The sequence below is a fragment of the Cordyceps javanica genome, chromosome 2, assembly GCF_051103115.1.
Source record: "Cordyceps javanica chromosome 2, complete sequence".
Taxonomy (NCBI): Eukaryota; Fungi; Ascomycota; class Sordariomycetes; order Hypocreales; family Cordycipitaceae; genus Cordyceps; species Cordyceps javanica.
In genome coordinates this window covers 4,345,711-4,367,950 of record NC_139296.1, presented here as the reverse complement: position 1 = coordinate 4,367,950, position 22,240 = coordinate 4,345,711, and the positions used below count along the sequence as shown (strand labels likewise).

The following is a 22,240-nucleotide window of genomic DNA, read 5'->3' as shown; positions in this document are numbered from 1 at the left end:
CCTAAGTTCTATAGGAGTTTTCCCTAGCTTCTAGAGAATAACTATTATCTTATACTAGTATTATACTAAGAAATAACTAACTATAAGGGTAGATATTAATAAGGCTATTAGGGTATAAGTAAGTAGCTTCCTAAGAGCCTTAAGGAAGCTATAGGGTATATTATTAGGGCCTAGGGTATTATCTAATATATATCCTATAAGGGTAGTAATAACCTCCTCCTCTATAATAAGTTCTAGGAAACTCCTTCTATCTTATAGCTTAGGGGTATATTAGGGCTAATCTAGTATAGTCTTACTTATTAGTTTTAGGGGAAAGAATTTAATTTCTAATATCTTTACTTTTTCTTCTCTTATTAAAGCTAGGGGATAGCTTAGTTAGTTTAATAGTAGGACTATACTAAGCCCCTACTCTTATATATATTATTTTACTTATCTATATTAGTTCTAGAGCTTAGAGAGATTTTTTCTTACTTTATCTAGATATATCCTTTATACTATATATTATATCTTATAGAGTACCTAGGCCTATATTATTATTACCTTATATATAATTTCCTAGTCCTTAGGGGAGTTTATTCTTTTAGCTTACTATTATACTTTATATATTATTTTAACTTACTAGGTAACCTTAGGAGTTTACTATAGGGCTATATAAGTACCTTTTAGTTTTCTTATTAGGACTATACTTTTAATTATTCTCTAGAGCTCTTCTACTAAGGTATTAAAAGTTTTATCTATATCCTTACTTATTACTTATAGGGCTATAGCTATAGTAGGGAGCTATACTATAGCCTTAGTAGTTACTCTTTCTTTATTAATTTTTTATTATTAATAATATAATAAAATAAGGGTAGTTTAAGTACTAATCTTAAGTAATTAGGGAAAGTAGTTAGACCTAGCTAGGGTCTAGTATAGGCTCCTTATTCTTCTATTAAAGGCTATAGATACCTATACTAGGTTAATAGTATTTTATCTTTTACTAGGCTAGGACTATATATAAATATTAAATAATATTACTAGCTTAGTACTAAGGTAGGCTATAGTCTTAACTATTATATCTATATATATTAAGTACCTAGTATATTTATCCTATAAGGGGTAATAGAGGTTAAAGTTACCTATAATAATATAGGGGCTATTTATTACTATTAGCCTACTTAAGAGCTTATTTAGGTTCTCCTTAGGGGTAGTATATATATTAGTAATTATTAGTAATAGTCTTTTAAACTAGATATAATAACTATCTTTATTAGCCTTAGCCTCCTAAGTCCCTAGATTATATTAATAGTATATATAAGTACTTACCTAGCCTTCTTCCTAAAGGAGGTAATATAGGGCTATAGTAGGATAGGGTAAATAATAGCCTAGTACTACTTCTTATATTATTATAATATCTAGCTAGGCCTTACTATAAAGTATAACTAGGATATTCTAGCTTTATTTATAGATATTCTAGGAAAGGATTCTTATCTTAGGTAAGTAGAATAATAATAATCTCTAGTAAGGCCTATATTAAGGATATTATAATCCTCTATATTATAGTAAAAGGAAGTTTATTAGTTTATATTAGCCTTATATTCTAGGCCCCTATAGGATATCCCCTTAGTCTTAGCTCTATATTAGACCTATAATACTTATATAGTAAAGAAGCTTATAATAAGTATAATAAATAAGTATATAACTTATAGCTCTTAAATACTAATAGTCTATAGTTATAGGCTACTTAAGCCCTAGTATATTATAATTTTATAATAGAATAGGCTTAGGCTTATATTAAGTATTCTTCTTTATAGTTATAGTATCTCTCTTTAATTAGCCCTTTTTAGGTAGGATAGTCTATATCTTCTAGGTAATACCTAGAATTATAATAGCTATATTGTTAGAGGTTAACGAGCGATAGGCTTGGTAAATGGAAGTGGAAGGATCGGAAACACGGGTTATCGTTTGGTAAGAAGGATGGTCGAAGTAAAATCGATAAAATCGTTCTTCTATTCATGCGTGCGTCGTAAAGAAGCTTGCTTATTTCTATAGCAAAAGGTATAGGGAATTACTGGATCTATATAGACGAAAAATGTGGGTCTATTCCAGTCTATGACTCGAACGAATTCAAGTGGTTCGTCATGACCTTATATAAGGTTTAAAGTGGCTGGGGTGGCTGGTAAGGTACCTGGTATAGCTAGTGTAATTCTGTATAACTTTAATTCTGAACCTAGGTTAAAATAGGTAAGAGTATATGTGTTATAACGAGAAAAATTAGCTTATTTTTATTATAATTATTATATAATATAATATTCAGTTTATACCCCTATAATCTAGGTTACTATCCTAAAGGGAATAACTAATATAGTCCTAAACTAGCTTAGGCATATTAGTATATTATCTATACCTAATAAGTAATATCTATAATAGTCTTATAGTAGATAGTATATATTAAAGTTACTAATAATTACTTAGGGAGGTTCTTCTCTTAGTATATATATATTAGCTATAGGTAAGAGCTAGTATAGCTTAGCTCTAGGCTTAGAGTATATATAGTTTATTATTAGGGGGGGGTTTTAGAAATATATTTTATAAGTATCTAGGGTAGTAATAGCCTCCTATATATATTATATATATTACTTATAAATATAGGTAACTACCCTCCTATTTACTTATAGCCTATAGTATAGAGCTAAGGTAGGGGTAAGTAAGGGGTAACTAAGCACTACTTCCTATAAGGTAATAATATCTAGTTAATCTTTAGAGTATAGGGCTAACTATATATTAGTATTTAATTTATATATATTCTATAAAAGGATCCTTATTAGAGTATCTAGGTAGTACTAGGTTAAGGTTAATTAGGGAGCTAGTTAGAATTACTATAGAGGTAGGTAAAGGGGGGGGCCCTATTAGGGCTATTAAGCCCTATAATAGTTAAAAGGAGATTATATTAGTCTAGGCTAGAAAGAGGGGGTATTATAGTATAGATAAGGAGCTAGGGGAATACTCCCTTAGGCATAAGCTACTTATAGTCTACTTTAAAGAGGAGGATACTTATAGGGCTTAGGGTTCCCTCTTAGGTATTTATTAAACTTTAAACTATATAGGTTAGAACTAGTAGGTATTATTAGCCTAGGCCTACTACTATTCTATTATAAGGTAAACTTAGGCCTATACTAGATAATTACCTTAGTAGTTTATATATTTCTCTTTTATTAGGTCTATCTAGGCTAAGTAGGGCTTAGGTCTATTATAAGCCTAGCTAGTATACTAGCTATATCTATTAAATTTCTCTAAATAAGAGTATATAATATAGCTAAACCTATAGTACTAGAAGTATTATAGGGGCTAGACTAACTCTACATAAGGCTTATACTAGAAGACCTAGGTATTAAAGAATACTCCTTATTTATATAGCTAGTTTATGCTTATAGTATTATAAATACTAATTATAAGGGCTACTTTTATACTACTTATAGCCTAGGGCTAGTAAGCTTTTACTATAACTATATTAACTTTATTATAGGCTAAGAGAGTAGTTTTAAGGTTAATTATATTATATAGTATCTCTAAGATAAGTATACCCTTAACGATTATTAAGTAAATACGCTAGGCTAGCTATGCCTCTAGGCTAAAGGTAGTCTTAACCTAGGCTTTATCTTTAATATATTTCTTCGTATTATTATAGAAGGAGAGGATAATATCTCTAGAGGGGAGCTATCTTATAGCTACTATAGCCTCCTTATAGAGAGTATAGTTAACTATATTAATAACCTCCTAGGGGGTCTAGTCCTTAATCTTATCTAAGTACTTATAGGCACTAACGAGTAGCTCCCTCTTATACTAGGTAGGTACTAGTTTTACTTAGGGGGTAGTCTAGGGCTACTATATAGCTACCTTAGTATATATATAAGGGGGTTAAAGTATATTAATATTTATCTATATAAGGGTTTCTTTTATAACTACTATAATAGTCATAGTCTTAAGGGGGGTAGTATACTAGGCTAGATTAGGTATAACGTATATATATACTACTACGATTTTCTTAAGTAGGGTTTAAGTAGCTTATTAGTTAGAATCCTTTACTAAGGAGAGAAGCTCTTTTTCTAGTAATTTCTAGCTTTTATTCCTCTATTGAGGTAGTACTATTGCGAGCATGTCCTATTAGAGCTACGTAGCGTTTTTGCCTCTAATCGTGACTTCGTTCGTATTTCTATCTACGCCTACTACTACGTTAGTATGGCTCTATACTAGTATTACCGTAGGATTAGGATAGATATAAATAGTTAATAAATTACCTTCTTTTAATTTTATTAGCGTAATAGGCTTATAATAGGTATATACCTCTTTTCACTTATAAAGATGTTTTATATAAAATAAAATTAGAAAAGTAAGATAATTTATTATACTTAACTTAAAAGGAGCTTATAATCTTATATAAATAAAAGAAGGCTATAAGTAGATAATTATATTTAGAATTATTAAAGAATATTATAAATACCTAGTAATATCTTTTAGACTTACTAATATACTAATAATATTCTAGATTATAATTAATATAATCCTATATAAATAAATTAGAGTATTTATTATAGTTTATCTTAATAATATCCTTATTTACTTAAATATGCTTAAGAAATATAAATAATATATATATAAAGTATTTTAAACCTTATAAGATAATAAACTCTTAGTAGAAATAGCTAAATATAAGTTCTACTAGAATAGTATATAGTTCCTAGGATTTATAATTACCTATAAAGAAGTATAAATATATTAAAATAAGATTAAAGTAATTAAGGAATAGCTAATATTAATAAATATTAAAAATATAAGAGTATTTATTATATTTATAAACTTTTACTAAAAATTCCTAAAAGGATATAGAGATATATTATAACCTCTTACTAACTTAACTAAGAAAGATATTAAATTTAAGTAAATAGAAAAGGAAGAAAAATCCTTTACTATAATTAAAGAACTTATTATATAAAAACCTATAATAAAAATACCTAATCCTAAGAAATCTTATAAAATTAAAATAGATATCTTAGATTATGCCTTTAGTAGATAGCTTAGATAATAAGATAATAAAAGAAGATTATACCTAGTTACCTTCTTCTTATAGAAACTCTATAGACCTAAATTAAACTAAAGTATTTATAATAAAGAACTTATAGCTATTATTTAGTATTTTAAGGAATAAAGATATTATCTTATAAAAATAAAATATAAGATTAAAGTCTATATTAATTATAAAAACTTGATATTATTTTTAACTATAAAAAACCTAAATAAAAGATAAATTAGATAATATAAAACCCTTATAGATTATAACTTTAAAATTATATACTATAAAGAATCTAAAAATAGAAGAATAAACTATAATAGTAGCTTAAATCTAAGTTATAGATAGGTCTATTTCTTAGGAAGTAAGTTAGGTTAAATAGCTATAGGATAGCTAATAAGTAATTTATAATAGTATTATAAGCTTATAAGTCTATTAAGAGATTAACTCTTAATAGTAGAACTATTACTTAGATTAATTAATAGAGATCTAGACTACCTAGTTATTAGAATACTTCTTCCTTAAGTACTTATCTATCTCTTTATTATAAACTTAGATTAGTTCCTATAGACTAATCCTACGATTAGTAGTCCCTACTAATTGTCCGTTTAGTTAGGTCCTACTAAGCTATAGCTTAGTGGTCCTTACTAATCCCTATGATTATGTGACCCTTTGTCCTGTTTTGGCTTATTACGTAGGCGCCCGTCTAGCCCTTCTCATAGGCTGCCTAAGCTACCTTATATTTCCTTTCTATTATTCATAATATAGATATACTTAGCTAAAGAGAAGACTTAAAATTCGAAAAATAAGTAGATAATATACCCTTATTATATATTACTAAGGATAGGAACTTTATACTAGGTACCTAAGAAATTAATATTACCTAGTAGGTAAAGCTAGATAGGACCTAGATATAATAAATTATATTATATAATAAAAATAATAACTACTTAGATAATTAGGAGATAAAAATATACTTATATAAGAAAATAGAAAACTTCTTATATAATAAATAATAATATATCTTTAGTATACTTTAAGAGTAACTTATTAGAGAAATATATAAATACTTATTATATAGATATTAGGATATAGGGAAAATAATAAGTTAACTAAAAAGATTATATAACTTTCCTAAAAGTAAAAAAATAATATAATAAGTTATAGATAAATATAATATTTATTAAAAAGTAAAAGTAATATAATATACTTTTTATAATAAACTATAGCTAGTATTATTACCTAAAAGAGTATAGTAAATAGTTATAATAGATTTTATTATTAAATTATTAAAATCTAAAGAACTAATAATAAGAGTTAGTTATAATAGTATTCTAGTTATAATAAATAAATTTATAAAATATACTTATTATATTCCTTATATAAAATCTAGTAATATAAAAGATCTAGTATATATATTCTATAAAATAGTTATTATATAATATAGTTTACTAATATAACTTATATTAGACTAAGATAAATTATTTATATTAAACTTCTAGAAATACTTAATAGAAATAATAAAGATTAAATAAAGCTTATTTATAGTATTCTACCTATAGTTAGATAAATAGATAAAAATCTTAAACTAAGTTCTTAAATAATATCTATAAAGCTATATTAACTATCGATAAGATAATTAGGTAGAATAGCTATTACTTATATAATAGGCTTATAATAGCTTAGAAAATAAAAATATAAAGATATTACTATTTAGGGTAAACTATAAATTTAATCCTATTATTAAAATATATATAATATATAATATATATATACTAATAGCTATAATATATATAATAATAATTATTAAAATATAAAAATACTTATAATAAGAATAAATATTTCTATAGAATTAAATAAAATATTATATAAATAAAAAAAGATTACTAGTACTAATCCTAGAGGAGGAAGATAAAGTTTACTTTATCTATAAAAATATTAAAATAAAATAACCTAGTAATAAACTTAACTAGAAGAAAATTAGACTATTCCTTATTAAATAAAAAATATTAAATACTAACTATAAACTATTTTTATTTAATAGAATAAAAATTTACCCTATTTTTTATATATTATTACTTAAAAAAGTACTAGATAATTCTATACTTATTATAAGAATTATAGTAGAAAATATAAATAAATATAAAATTAAGAAAATACTTAAGGTATAAGGAAATATTAAGAAATATAAATATCTTATTAAATAGAAAAGATACCTAAACTCTAAAAATACCTAAGAACTTATAAAGAATCTTATAAATTATTTAAACCTATTAAAGGATTTTTACTAATAGTTAGTAAGGGGCCTAGCTTAGGAATCTTACTTAAGCTAAACTATAACTAGTTAGGCTTATTAAGAATACCTAGTACCTATAGGTTATAAATAACCTATTATTTATAAGAGCTTAAGGTAGGAAGGATATTATCCTCCTTATTTAGCTCTTATATACCTTACTTAAATAACTTCTAGCTCTTATTCTTTATTGAATAATAAGTTTTATAGATTTATATTAAATAATTTACTACTTAAGAAAGCTAGACTTATAGCTTAACTAAGTACTCCTTAGCCTTCTCCTTAGTATTATCTAGTTTCTTCTACTATATAAGTAAATATAAAACTAGAAAAATAAATTAGTAAGAAATATATAATAAAAGGAAGGATAAGACCTATAAGAGAATACTACTAGTATACTATTATAAGAATAACTATAGTAGATATACTCCTTATAATATATCTTACTATTAGTAAGGTAGTACTTTAACTAATAGTTAAAATAATAAGTATATAATATCTTAGTATCTTAACTATAAAAAGTAATAAAGGACCTTAGGGTATCTTACTTATTAGACTTTTAGGAATAAGGTTTCTCTATATAACCTAATATATTATTAATATATAATAATAAAGGAAGGAAGTTCTATATACCTATTAAATAGATAGCTAGAATAGGAATAGTAGCTTTAAGGATAAACCTAATAAAAGAGAAGTATTATATTATAAATAATAGGAAGTAATATAAGATAACTAGGGAAGTAGCCTAGAAGGATAACCTTATAATACCTATAAACTCCCTAATTAGGCTTTATAATTATATAACCTTAATAGATTACTAGAGTAAGTAAGCTAGTAAGCTACGAAGGGATTATAGGAGTAAGTAAGCCTATAATCTAAGGAATATAATAGAAAGGTAAACTATTATATAAAGAAAGAAGACTATAGCTAGTCTAGATAGTTTAGATTTTTATTAATTAATTTAAGTAATAGTTCTACTATTAAGAGTTAATCTCTTAATAGACTTATAAGCCTATAATACTACTATAAACTACTTATTAGCTACCCTATAGCTATTTAACCTAACTTACTTCCTAAGAAATAGATCTATCTATGACTTAGATTTAAGCTACTATTATAAGCTTGTCTCTTATATATCTACTTTCTTATATGTGACTCCCCTATGTCCTAGCTAATACCTATTCCCTAATACTAAATAATAAATTAAGGCCTTTAGAGGTGTTATATAGTTATATATTACTAGTACTAATGGTATTTAGAGGTATAGGTGTTATATTATTAGGTATATAGGTAGAATTTATATTTATCTTAGGTATAGTCTATTCTACTATCTATCTATGTAAAATTATAAGGTAGGGTATATTTAATAATATAGAAGAATAATAGAGGAATATAGTTGTGTGTTCCTCTTTAGAGCTATAGGGTAGTATATATTTAGATGCGATAAAGTAAAGGGACGAAAAGAGCCGCGTATAGCCCTGCGCCGAGCGAAGCGAGGAGAAAAAAAAGCCGAGCGCAGCGTTAACCCGAAAGAAAAGAAACTGAATTAATAACTCGTCTCGTCTCATGCAGTTTGACGAGCAGCCTAGGAGCTCAAGCTGCCGTCGTCTTTCTCTCTCACAGGTCTAGTTGTAGCCCGCTCAGCTCTCCAAATCTGATTAGTCCAGCCAGTCTAACGGTTTCCATTTTAGGCAATCTACGGATTACACTGTTACACAAAATAACCTTTATATCTCTTAGTCCATTACATTTCTTGGTTTGTTACATTTCTTGACTCAAATACCCGACATCTTTCTCAAGCCTCAGCACGACCTGATGATAAAACTCCTGGCAAAACGCCTCATTCTCCAGATTGGCCGTGTTGAAGACGTTGTCGAGACACCACCGCACAGCGCCCGCGTACCCCGCCCCGCCGCTCTCCAGCACGCGGTCACGGAGCCGGCTGCCGGCCTCGTATCGCGCGACGATGCCGTTCATGTTCATCTCGACGTCGGTTGGGATGTCTAAATCGGCGATGGTCCGACCGATAATGACTTGGATGAGCAGCGCGCCGAGAGAGAGGATGATGAGGTTGACGGGGCGCTGCGGGGCGTGGCTCGGGTCGAACGATTCGTGTAAGTCGTTTTTTGTGATGAAGGGCGGTTCGGCAGGGAGAGGGCCGGAGAGGAGGCTGACGTCGGCGCGGAGAAAGACAAAGTCGTCGAGGGTGACGACGCGGGGCAGCCAGGGTGTCTTGTACAGGTGCAGGACGCACGTCGCAATGGCGAGGGCGACTTGAAGCTTTCGTTCGTAGTCCAGGTCCATGCCGCCGTGCATAGGCTCATCGAGTAGCTCTCGAAGCGTGACAGGTCTGACAATGTCGGCGGCTTGTGATCGAGGGTAGAGTGAGAAGTTGCGGGTCGCGTCTGTGATGTATCCGTGGCAGTCTGTGGCCAGGGTTTGCCGCGTGATAATGTCCCTGCATAGATTGGAGATGTGTTCTTGTGCATGCGAAGCCATTGTAGGCATGGCAAGCAGCGTCCTAGACGCATCAACCAAGGTTCGCGCCGAGGGCGCCAAGTGAGAGCCTGAGCCCGACGACGCAGACCAGCCTACTCGTTTCGACGTTTTCGGCGCTGCTATTGGCACGCAGGGAGCTGATCGAACAGTTACATTGGTTTCGATGCTTTGTACCCGCAGATCAAACGTGTTCCATCGCGGTGTCTGGCTTTGCACCGCAGCCGCGCTATTCTCCATAGCCGAGCCACTCTCCGTCACGCCATGCGAGCCAAAAGCAACATAAAAGCTAAACCCTTTCGCTACATCTTCTTCCGCATCGCCGGGAACGAGGATGGCTTTCCGTGGGACCAGCTCTAAGCATACCTGGTGCGGTATGAGGCAGTCACAGGTAGTCGCGTTCCAGAGGGCGCGGAATAGGCTCCCGGCGAGCCCGCGGATCAGCTTGATCAGACGGGCCTGCGACCTCGTCCGCCTACTGGATTCCATCCCGCAGTTCTGGTTGGCGAGATCGTGCAAGATCGCGTTGCTCGTCTTGATGCGGTCGATGATGTACTGGTAGTCTTTCTTCTTGAGCGTGAAGGACGCACCACGCTTAAGCTCTCTCAATATCGACGCGCGGTCTTTAATCGACGTCTACACTTACAATATCAGCATCGCAACACCCTGCGCCCGCACTAAAAGACTCACCTTGCCGTTGGCCTGGATGCTCAGCATATCTCTCAACTCCACCGCCGCCTTTTGCATCTCTAACATCTGCCCCTCAAAAGTCGCCGACGACGACCACAGCCGCAGCCGGAGCTGCTCTCTGTACGGCTTCCACTCCGCCCCAAACGGCTTATTAATCAGCTCGTCGATGAGCGAGTACGGCACCACCCCGTCGAGAAGCATCTCGCACGTGGTTCGCAGCCGGACCTGCTCCGTCTCGAGGTCCTGCACTAGGCAACGCAGGTCGCGCTCGATGTGCCGCATGGACGAGAGCAGGGTGCGGTAGCCCTGGACGGCTTCGACGGCGGCGGGGAGGACGCCGAGGACGCCGAGGACGACGCCGATGACCTCGAAGCCGGACATGCTGGTGGTGGGGTTGGTGGGCGATGTGGAGGAGGGCGAGGAGGAGGAGTAGACGAGGCTGAGATGCGGCCCGAGCCGCTACCCGGCACACGTGCCACGAGGCTGCATGGGCGGTTGAGCGGGGTGGCCAGCTGTCGTAAGATTTCCATCAGGAAATCATTTTCCGTCGTTCTTTGTAATGTATTGCGATGCGCTGTCATTGTCGTCATGAAAAACGTACAGCTTGAATCGGGGCCGGCGGAGTCGCGCTTCGCCGTGCTTGTCAACCGAGGCCTCGCGCTGTTCAAGTCGCTCGTGGCAGGATTAGACGATGACATCATCAACCGCTCTGTAGTCGTCTCATTCGCGGCCAAGTTTAAGCTCTGGGCGAGTAGCCTCGGCGCACATCGCTCGTCTGGCAGCCGGTCGCTCGAGTATCGGCTGCGGGATGCGTCTTTTATCCGCAACCACATCCTATCGCTGCTGCAGGACCTTTGCGAGTCCCTCAATGAAGGTGAGCCCAAGAATAGCTCATGTCGATCAAATGCACTGACATTGGCTAGCCGTTTCGTTGATCACTGAAGACGACGCGCCGCTCGTGAGAGAAGAAGCGCCAGATGCGACCCTGGAGGAGCTGGCAGAGTACTTCCAAAACGAAGAAGAGGAAACAGACGAGATGGAAGCGATCGTGAAAAGCATCGAGCACGAGATCAACTGCTTGCTGCGTTTATCTGTCACGATACGAAATCCAGCGCCTCACGATCACTTCAAGTCCCGCGCGGGCGCCGAGATTGTCCACCACTTCAAGCATTGGGACCTGCAACACATCCAGGCCAAGTTTCCCGACGCGGACTCGCACGTCCAGGAGCGGCTGGCCGAAGCGACGTCTCGTCGGCGACAGTACCTTAAATATCGAGAGGAACACACTGTCCGTCTGGCAGACGGGCTGGAAGAGGAGGCTGCGCCAGCCGTGGAGCGCGCAACGACTCTGGCCTCGTCACTGCCTGAGCACTTGAAAGGGCCTCAGGGTCCGATAGAGCCGTTAATGAGCGACAATATATCCGAGGCCTCTGGGACATCGTACGCTACCTCTGTCTCTTCGACGAATCGGCTGCGCGTGCCACCGGTCCCGGCGGAGCATGAGGATGGGCCGATTAAATGCCCGTACTGCCACATGTTTATCCTAGTACGCAACCGCAGCGACTGGAAGTAAGTGCCCTCTCTACTGAAAGATGCCAGCATCTAACGACCCCAGGCGCCACGTCTTTCGCGATGTTCAGCCGTACGTCTGCCTCCAAAAGGACTGCTCCGCTCCAGACCACCTCTACCCGCGCCGCGCCCACTGGATGGCGCATATGAAGACCGAGCACTGGAAAATTTGTCACTGCGCCTTTGGCTGCCCGGGGCTATTTGACTCTGCGAAAGAACTGCAGGCGCATCTGCAGGCGACGCACGGGCAGGACATGTCGGACGCATACCTAGCCAGTCTCGAGAGTCTCAGCGGAAGGGCGGATGCCGCCAAGCCAAGGGAGACATGCCCGCTGTGTGTCAGCTTCTGGTGCGGGTCGGCGAAAAAGTACGAAGAGCATGTAGGACGACACCTGGAGGAACTGGCGCTTTTCGCACTGCCGAGCGCGGGAGACGACGACGAGGGCGAGGGGAGCGAGGAAGAGGGGGACAGTCGAGCCGGCAGCGATGGTGATGTCGTCGTCGAATCTGCATTCGAGGATGAGGATTTCATTCCAGCTACGGCTGGAATGAAGCCGACTGGCGGGCGACACGGCGACGACGACGGGAGCGTGCGGAGAGTGGCCGAGGAGAATGATCATGCCACCGATTCCGAGACTTCCTCAACATACGATGGCCCCTTTCTCAAAGCTGTGAGCATGGATGACCCTTCTCTTGGTGATTGGATAACGCTTGACACGATGCCTTCCGAGCGAGCTCAGCGCTTGCTTGACTTGGCCTTGCGGGAGGGACGCAGGGTTGACGAGAATAGCCGTGCCGCTCGTGGTGATGAATTTCCAGTTGGACTTGGCATGGAGCTGATGACTCTGCGACTCGCGGACGGCTCTCCTGCTTCGCTGGACACTGCCGAGGACTTGTGATGTGGTCCGATTATGAATGCAGACGCTTCCCGCTGCTGCTGGCCTCGTTTGGCAGCGACTGGAACGCCATCGCCAGCCATCTCAAGTTCAAGACCGCCGTCGTGGTAAGCGCTCGCGTCCCCATCCTCCGCCTTGTCCGCGTGCTGACACGATCATTGTCAGGCTAAGAATTATTACACGTGGCTCAAAAATGAATCGCATCCCGAGTGGGAGGGCATCGTTCGGGAAGCCGACGCCAAGCGGATGCGCGGCGAAGAGATGCCACGCCTGCCGCCTGTAAGACGCGTCGTTGAGGGACAGGACGGGAAATTGGTGGATGCATCCGACCTGCCAATACGGGTTTCGTACTAGGAAGACGTTTACGAGACGCCAGATACGCTTCCGGCCTCTGTGACTGTCGTAGATGCTTCCCGGGCCTCTAATGCAGATTTAACACTATCTAATCAAGTCAGCCGGGCCGGGTCCCCGAGACCTGATACCGCAGCCTTGAGGGAACGGTCATACGCCAGATGGAAAGCTGACGGCCGCTGCGAGCAGCACCCTGTGAGGTGACCCGAATCTGCCGGCCCATCGCTGTACGGATCGACTCCCTTGCCTGGACCAGCACTCAACTCTGGTTCTTGCAGATGCGCGAACAGCCAGCTGTCCAATGTTGATTTCGTATGCGCCCATCCCCGCCCCGAACAAGCTCGAGCGTGCACGGTCACAACGCACCTCAACATCGAGCTATCCTCTTAGCTATGATTGCGCTGTCCCGGCGATCGCACACGGCAAAACGTGCTGCCATTATATCATCAGCCCTCAGCAAAGCGGGGTTGCTGACGGCTGTGCGGCTATGGCAATCTGCAAATTCAGTTGGATCAAATGTGCATGGCTTTTTTCCCGACCAGCACGCCGGCAGGGACTTTCGTGTCCACCTTCCCCGTCCTATGGATTTATCTCGAACGCCGGTTTCGGGTTCACGTGACGCGCATGTGTACTCTCAACTCCTGTCCGGGAATGATGGGTCAGACGGACTCTGCTCGAGAGGCGCTCATCACATAGTTCATACAATTTATGTTCTCTCATGTTCTAATTGCTAGTGTCTAAAGTCGTGAACGCTGTCAATCACCGAAGCTTGGTTGACACACTGACTTAGGCTCAGCCGCAGCATACATGGCGATGGCAACAAGTCTAAAGTTTCCAATGTTTTGCCGCAGCAGCCGCGCCAGGCTGGTCACTTGGTGGACTTCGCTCCTTGAGCAAGCAATCAAGCTGATTTATAACTCTGCGCTCGTCCAACAAAGAAATGCTTCGATACTCCACGACAAATCCGTTATCGGCCTCAAACGTTTCCACAAATCGTCTGGGAACCCAACTTCGGTACATGAAGATCTCATTGTCGCCGCTGCCAATAACCCTGCCGCTGCCAATAACCCTCGCCCACGCACCCGGTCGGCCCCGGTCACCGCTCCTCAACATCTCCTGCGCCATCGCTGCCATCATCAATGCTATTTGCGCGTCCTCTTCATCTTTTTGGGGTCTGATGCGAGCGTACTCCTCAGCCCGACGTCTTCTGTTTTCCTTCTCCTCCTCTCCTTTGGCTGTTGGAAGCAAAGTCATTGGGTGTTTTGCCCTCCTCTGTGCCATCTTCGCGAATTCGGTATATGCTACCACTGAACCTGTGGATGGATCATGAAAGACGCCATCTGTGTATACCTTTGACGTAGAATTTCCGTATCGCAGCTGAAGCCTCGTTTTCTGCCTGCCCTCCCGTGGCTGCAGTCCGTACGGTGCAAGTAGCGACGTCATTGCAATTCGCCCCGCCTCCCCATAATGGTACCCCAACTCTTTCACAATGCTTAGTCGCGAGGGCTCATACAGAGACTTTTCCTGACTCGCCGAGGTCTTCTTGCGCGTCCTCTGGAAGTGTACGCCAAATATCTTCTTATCGGCTTCGCTGCAGTATAGCGACAATTTGGTATATGGTGAGTTCCAAAGGTGCTCACCCGACGTTGTCGGTCTGGTGGCGCTTCCGTCGATTGGCCGATGTTTTCCTCGTTTCGTTGGTGTACGCCCGTCGTCGTCAGGATTGAGCTTGCGCTTCGAGCCAACCTCTCCGTCAACTTGCAATGGTCGGCTTGGCACATCCATGATGGCTCCTTCTCCGAATTCTTTACGGGGTCGTTCTCGGTTACAAGCGTGCTTTGTTGACACTCGTGCAGATGTATGTCGATGTTAAGGCTGGGGTGGAGGCGTTCTCGTCCGCCCGATCCTTAGCGGCGGCCGCAGCTTCACGTGACAACGCGTCTTCATCGCGACAATGCAGAGACGTGCCCCGCACCTGTTTCGTTGCCGCTCGACAAGTTGCTTTTTTTCACGGTTGTTTGTCGATAAACAACATCACAGTTCTCGGACACCACTCTCACCAACCCAGTATTGGTATCTGGCCTGGCGTCTACCTTCGTCCATGCCAAAGTCATGTCCGTGCCGCTCGATCCCGAACTCCCTCAAAACGTTGCGCAACTCGCAACCCCGCATGGCGCTCTTGTTCTATTAAACCTTGATGATAGGTTAGGAGCCTCCGCCAGCCAATGGAACCGCAAGGAACTGGTAGCATTTAGGGTATGTAAACATGCCAAAGCTTGGCAGACACGTATTCTATTGCCTTTACGCGACGATCATGACCAATCGTGTCCAAACTGCCGCCCCGAGAACTCATCCTCTCAGCAAGTTCATCTTCACATGCTGCAGCAGGTTCGCACACGTTTTTTCGGACTTCGCACCGCCTCCGAATCTTTCTTGTACAGCCTTCCCGCTGGTCGCTTTCGCCTCGCACTGGCCAGATTAATTCGGTCTGATGTTCGAGATGAAGAGAGGAACTATTCCACCCGTGAAGGTGCTGGTAACAGGCAAGCCGCTCATTATCCCGGTTTTGTACCCTCATCCACGATCCCAATCCCAGAATCCTTATCCCCTGTGTGGCCCTCTTCGTCCGAATATAGTGGTAGTCACGCTAGCGTCCCTCTGGACGACGACTAGAACGAGACCTGCGCTCGCAAACCAGAGGTACTTGTAGCCGAGCTGGCTAAGGAACTCTTCTCCCTATCTCTGTACTTAGTGCTAAAATAACCTTATCCCGAGGAAGAGTATTGCTTTCGCCTAGAGAGCTATTTATCAATGGCCTTGATTGCTGGCATAGCTATTGTCGGCGCCGATGATGGTGGCCTCTGTAAAAAGCGTCTCCTGTCCTCTTCCTGGACTACTGTTTATCTGTCTCTCATCGTGGGTGAATGTAAGCTGGCATCCTAGAACCTTTTTTATGATAACGATAAAGAAAGGTATTTTCCTGTCTTAACTACTAAGGCTCTGGCTTAAGTTGTTGGGGAGGCTGTTACGACCTGGAAGGAATATAGCGATATAGAACTATTCCGTGATGGGTTCGATCTCCCCTTCTGCTAACCTAAACCTACTCCCTAGCTAACTAGCTCGCTTGATGTAGCGTCTATTCCTATATCTGTAATGGCACATTTATCCGTTTCTTCCATTTTGGCTTTGGCTCTCGCTACGCCGAATACTTGGACGTATTAACGGTGGACGCGTAACTAGATCTTGTCCGAAATTATCTAGAAGACATATGCGTTCGTGTATCTAGTACGAAGTGGCTGGACCTTGAGGAGCCTGACGACGTTATTCTCTCTATTTGCCATATACTTACTCGATTGCGCCTGGAAGAGGGTTATGAGGCTGTACCTCCGTCAGAAGCTACGCTAGATTTAGGGATGGAAATATCTTGTACCTCGTCCGAATTAGATTATTCTGTCGAGATGTGAGGGGCTTCTAAACGAGGCTTATCGCGCCTGGCAATAGGAAGGAAAGACTAATAGGTCGGCTTATCTTCTCATGTGCGTGCTGGGTACACTTATTTATAGATGTGGTCGCCGCTATTCTGCAAAGTGCTACGGTGACTGCATGTCGCTTCTCTTTGCCTTCGCATCTCGCACGTAAGCGTGGATTGTGGCTATGGTAATCATTTGAAGGCCATACTCGAGAGGTTGTAAAACGTTCCGTGTGAGCTGTTCGATTCCATGGGCCAACAGAGTATCCGAAGGGCCTCTGCCCTATAGTGCCCTATCTACGTCTCACAGCATTCAGAAGCGCGGCTCAAGTTTGGCAGATGGTATCCTTGGAACATGATGTCTCTTCGTTTGGTGCGATTTTTCCTTGTTCAGACATGCACGCTCCCCGACACGCTCCGAATCCGGCCACAGGCTTCACGGCTCAGGTGTTGGGTACCTGCCGCGACGCGTACCCTGGGCTGCCAGGGTGCCCGGCCTTTGTACCTTCTGGCAGTTCTGGCAGCGCAGTCTCTGCTGTCTTGTACCTCGACGCGTTTGCTGGCTAACGTGCACGCTGGTACAAGGACAGCGCATCCAAACCTCGGCGCGTACGTACATTGCGCGGGTCGGCGTATCTGGGCCGTTCTGCACTGTGCGGGTGCGAATAGCCACTGGGTGATTATCGTCTTGCTCCCCGCAGCTTTTAGGCGTATCAGCGCCCGGCTTATGCAAGACGAAACGACTCGCACATGCCTTCGACCACGGCGGGATTATCGTCCCGCTGCCTCCCGCACCACCGTAGGCAGCAGCTCCCCGCACAGCGGAGAGTAGTGGCGCTACCGAGGACGTTCCTACTGGCGTTGCCCTGGCAAGATCGTGCAATGTGTAGTGGCTGTGCGATGTGTAGCGACTGTGCAATGTGTAGAGCATAATGTCCATAGGAGTCAGTCTCGCCCACAGATGGAATATTAATAAGTTATGCGCGATTATGGATGGATTTTCTGGGGGTTATTTTTCGTCGCGAAACCCAGACCGCAAACCCCGATGTGGAAATGCTGTTGGTGGGTACTGTAATCAGCCGTACGTCGACGTGCCGGCTAGGAAACTAATGGACAATGATCGGTCAAGCTAGTTATTAATAGTCATCAGTAGTAAACAACGTGGAACGCGAGCTGCTGGGATGGAAAGACGAGGTGGAAGTGATCGGAGAACGACAGGAATCAGTGGAATGGATGAGTTGAATAGTCAAATAGCTACTTAGACATAGCTAGTGAGCCCTATTGGCGGGAAACCACCGGGCGTAATAAAACAATGAATGAATGTACAGAGAAGGGCGAAACAAATGTCACACTTTTAGTTAACAAGAATAATAGTGGCAGCCATTTTAGCCTGTGACGTAGCGCCGCCGGATATCCACTAGGTACCCGAAACTCCTTCGTGGGGTAAATGTGCGATTAAACTTAGCTGTTAGTTTCCCATATATGCACCAGTTGTTGCTCTATTACGACAAAATTACCTTTCGGCGATGGCGTAGAAATCCCCCTCCTATCCTGAGCTTTTTCTGCCTAGAAATACGGCATTCAATCAGTTTCTGCCCATGTAGTCTCATTATTGCCGAGGGAAAAAAAAGGTATAATACGGCATAATACAATAGAGCGGCTAGTTCCATCCAACTTGCAAAGAAGCCAAGTGCTACGCCGCTAAAATCGCTGCCTGGACCATTGGTAGGCTTAACTTTTTCTGTATCTTTGCAAGACGCCATTTAATACTTCGGTGGCCGGTTGATACGGTGAATGGTATCGACGAACCGCAATTGGAGCCAACTACAAAGATCACTGAAGCTCTCTGACGAGTGCTGCGTGTCCAACTTTAAGCAAATGCATCGCATCTCGCTAGCCCGATGAATTTCAACGGCGACACCGCGAGATGGAGCGACTCTGACGATGAGGCCGCTCGCACCTCAATGACAGACTGGCCCGTGGAGGAGGTGATAGGGGAAGAGATGATAGATGGGAAAAAGTACTACTGGGTAGTTCGGGAGCCTTCTCTCGTTAGTGAAGCGGATGCTGCAAACTCGAAGCGCTTGATTGAAGAACGGGAAACTCGCAAAAAACTACACCGCGCACAGGCTGCAACGCAACTAGCGAAAGCAATGAGGGAGAGAGTCGGAGATGGGCAATGTGAGGCCTCAAGAAGACATTAAAGTCTTGTCAATATTAATTTTTATATTTCACAAACACTGTCCCTCAGTTGTTTTCCTGAAGCGGCATGAGCAGAGCCAACCATCATCGCCCGTCTACTTTGTCATGAATGTGGCGCACGCAGCTTTCTACTATGCTGGGTGCCACGAACCAACGATGTGTGACAAGTCCACAGAGCAACACCAGGCAGCCGTCCGGATAACACAGCACAAGCTCTTCGGTAATAGCTTCCTGATTAAGTGATGTCGGAGGCGTGCAGGCGCTTGTATCGCGATAAGAATTCCGCGACAGACTCATAATCACCACTAATCATAGTCTGCAGTTTCGTGAGACTTGTGTCCAGGTTCGCAATGATTTGGTGCAGTTGCAGCCCCATTCTGATTTCATTCAAATCAAAGTTTCGTTGCCATCTTTCGAGCTCTGCATCGCCGAAGCGCATCTCGACGTCTTCCGTGCTCGTCTTTCCCATGTCAATGGACCTCATGATGACAAACTGTTGTTACGAGCTTGCTGCCGATCCCGTAAAAACCGAATTGAGGGCCACAGCTGCCCCTAGTCCTTCACGAAAGGCAAGGCCAACCGCTGCTTCTAGCCGTTGTGGCTGCTAGCCATCTTCAAGACCACCACCGCGGAACAGAAATGATCGACCGCACTAAGCCGAGCAAAGGGCAGATGAATAGAGCGTAATCCGTACCATCATCTAAGTAGGTTAGGCATACATGTCGCATCGAAGCCAGACCAGAATCCCGTCTGGCTCGTAGAGTATCACCACTAGTTACGGAAATCTGTTGGCTGGTTCAATCACTTAGTTTCTACTGAGTTTCTTAACAAATTGAAGGTAGTTTCCTCATATTGTATTTGGTTTGAACTAGAGCAAGTGCCGGCTTGTTGGCATGCGCCTTTGGCGGGAGACTGTACCTCTGTATCAGTGAGAAAGAAACATTATTATTACAATGTGAAAAGATAGAACCATGACTATGCATCTGCGATATGCATTGAGAAGAAAAAGAGTTTTTCCCCACAAATACGTGCCCTGCCAACGTAGCACAGGAGACCAAGTATCACGAGGCTTGACGTAAGGAGTAAAAGGTAGGGCGTCTTCGCACAAAGTGTTCAGCGGATCGAACACACCTTGACATTGTCAGTGCTGACTGGTTCGCGGCCCAGAGGCGAGGTTGTAACTGCGGAAGACAAGTGGAGGGTTGGATTTCTGCAGACTAAAGCGTGGTTATTTGTCTTTTACGGGCGTACGGAAGATCTGGCTTCCCTTTGCCAGGGCTCCGGCGACAAATTTCGAAAGTGTTGTCGAGAGCAGCCATCAGATCGGTAAGCTTCCTATGCCCATAATTGCGAGGATCAAAATCCGGGTGTCTCTTCACCATGATATCGCCTATTTCGCAAATGCCTGCCCATCCATCATGGTCTGACGTTGCCTCTGCAGCCGCTCGAAGTAAATCAGCAACGTTTCTGAGATTCTCTTCGGCATGTTCAGTGCTTCCACCATTCGATTCGTCCTCGACCTGTGTTATCATGTGGCTATTAGGTGTCAGATTCTCCACATAGATGAATTTGTTACACGCAGAAACAAATGGCTTCGGTGTCGTGCGAACTCCACAGCCATACACAGTCAGTCCTGACTCTCGAATTCGTGACGCAAGGCGCGTAAAGTCGCTGTCGCTAGACACCAGGCAGAAGCCGTCCAATTGTCGTGAATGTAGCAGATCCATCGCGTCAATGATCATGGCTGCATCTGTCGAATTTTTACCTTTCGTATAGGCGAACTGCTGCATCGGCTGTATCGAGTTTTCGAGTAACTGTTCTTTCCACCCTTTGAGAGTTGGCTCCGTCCAATCACCGTACGCCCTCTTGACACTCGCCGTACCATATTTTGCGACTTCTGCCAAGACCAGGCCCGCCTTGCAAGGCTGTGCGTTATCCGCGTCAATCAACACAGCAATTTTATTTGACATGACGTTCACTGTTTATGAAACGTCAAACTTCGTAGTCTTCCCTTGACGGGCCAAATTCCACGACCAATTGCCAGTGCGCTTTGGCCGGAAATGGAAAGCATCACGTGCTACACTACACTCTAAAACCTATCTGCACCATCTGATTTAGAATTTCATTTGACGTTTCCAGTGTAGAGCGGATGGCCCTACTTGGATTCGCACGATGTGCCTAGCAAAGGTTTGCACCCTTTATTAAATTGGCCTGGTTTCTCCTGGCAGAGATCAACTCGATGGCGTCCCCCCGCCCCACCAAGAAATGGGGAATGCAATCGATGCAAACGGTGTTTGGTTTACAATACGCTGCACTAGAGCTATGAGGAAGGTTTAAACAGAAAGCTTCTGCGCTTGTGATTATCCTTCATCGTTGCCTCAGACACAGAAAGCGGCTGGCTGACACTATCGATCGTCGCTTTTCCGCATATCAATATCAATGGTGCAGCTATCAGAGCTTCCTAGCGAGCTTCAAAGCGAGATCGCTTATAATCTGACGTTTCCCGACAATGCCAACCTCAAGCGCACTTGTCGGCAATTTTGTGGATTGATTCATTTAGATCAAGCCGCGCAGATGGAGGCGGAGAACTCGCCTTACGCCGTGGAAAAAGGCTTGTTTGCTTGCAGCGATTGTCGCCGTCTTCTTCCATCGCAGCGTTTTGCAGATAAGATGATCAAAAGAAGTAGGCGACGTGGTGGCTCGGAGGCGTGGACCAGATTTTGCGTCGATTATGGGGTGACTCCAAGAGGACAGAATTGTAGCCGACGATATACACCGGGCGCCCATATCTCTATACAAAGCATGCACTACCTTCCCGCTAAGATAGAATAAAAGGTTACCTCTCTAAGTTTTAGTACACTCTATCATCTCTCTTTAATACCGTAAAAATCGTTATAGGTGTCGTAGGTTTCTAATATAATAATTTTAGTAGGGTGTATTTTTGCTGCTGCTGAGAGAGCTAGAAATAAAAAGCCTCTAATAAGATTAATATTTTTATTATTAAAATAAATAAAATAAATAATAATATTACCTAATAATATAAATTACTAATTAGTAAAAAAAGATATACTATTAAAGCTAAGGTACTTATTTACTTAACCTAATAAAAGTTAATATTATAATAGCTACTAACTATCTACTATAATAGTTAGTAAGACTTAAAAGACTCCTAATCTACCTTTTTAGTAAAAAGAGTATAAATATTAAGAAGTATATATTTAGATATT

At 41.5% G+C, this 22,240-nt stretch overlaps 4 protein-coding genes across 4 annotated transcripts; 1 reads left to right on the top strand and 3 right to left on the bottom strand.

Moving 5' to 3' along the window:
• Nucleotides 1–9,101: 9,101 nt before the first annotated feature.
• On the bottom strand, nt 9,102–10,907 carry V2A60_003807 (uncharacterized protein; the record flags this gene model as incomplete). Its single annotated transcript, XM_083255133.1, has 2 exons — nt 9,102–10,472; nt 10,527–10,907. The coding sequence occupies 2 exons, from the start codon at nt 10,905–10,907 to the stop codon at nt 9,102–9,104; spliced, it is 1,752 nt and encodes a 583-aa protein (XP_083111259.1).
• Nucleotides 10,908–11,114: 207 nt separating this feature from the next.
• V2A60_003806 (uncharacterized protein) lies at nt 11,115–13,345 on the top strand (the record flags this gene model as incomplete). The annotated part of the gene is made up of 5 exons (XM_083255132.1): nt 11,115–11,400; nt 11,450–12,095; nt 12,142–12,990; nt 13,050–13,098; nt 13,157–13,345. 5 exons carry the CDS (start codon nt 11,115–11,117, stop codon nt 13,343–13,345), a joined length of 2,019 nt encoding a protein of 672 aa, XP_083111258.1.
• A 5,903-nt stretch (nt 13,346–19,248) lies between these two features.
• On the bottom strand, nt 19,249–19,497 carry V2A60_003805 (uncharacterized protein; the record flags this gene model as incomplete). The annotated part of the gene is made up of 1 exon (XM_083255131.1): nt 19,249–19,497. One exon carries the CDS (start codon nt 19,495–19,497, stop codon nt 19,249–19,251), a length of 249 nt encoding a protein of 82 aa, XP_083111257.1.
• A 733-nt stretch (nt 19,498–20,230) lies between these two features.
• Nucleotides 20,231–20,983, bottom strand: V2A60_003804 (NYN domain-containing protein; the record flags this gene model as incomplete). The annotated part of the gene is made up of 1 exon (XM_083255130.1): nt 20,231–20,983. One exon carries the CDS (start codon nt 20,981–20,983, stop codon nt 20,231–20,233), a length of 753 nt encoding a protein of 250 aa, XP_083111256.1.
• Nucleotides 20,984–22,240: the final 1,257 nt, after the last annotated feature.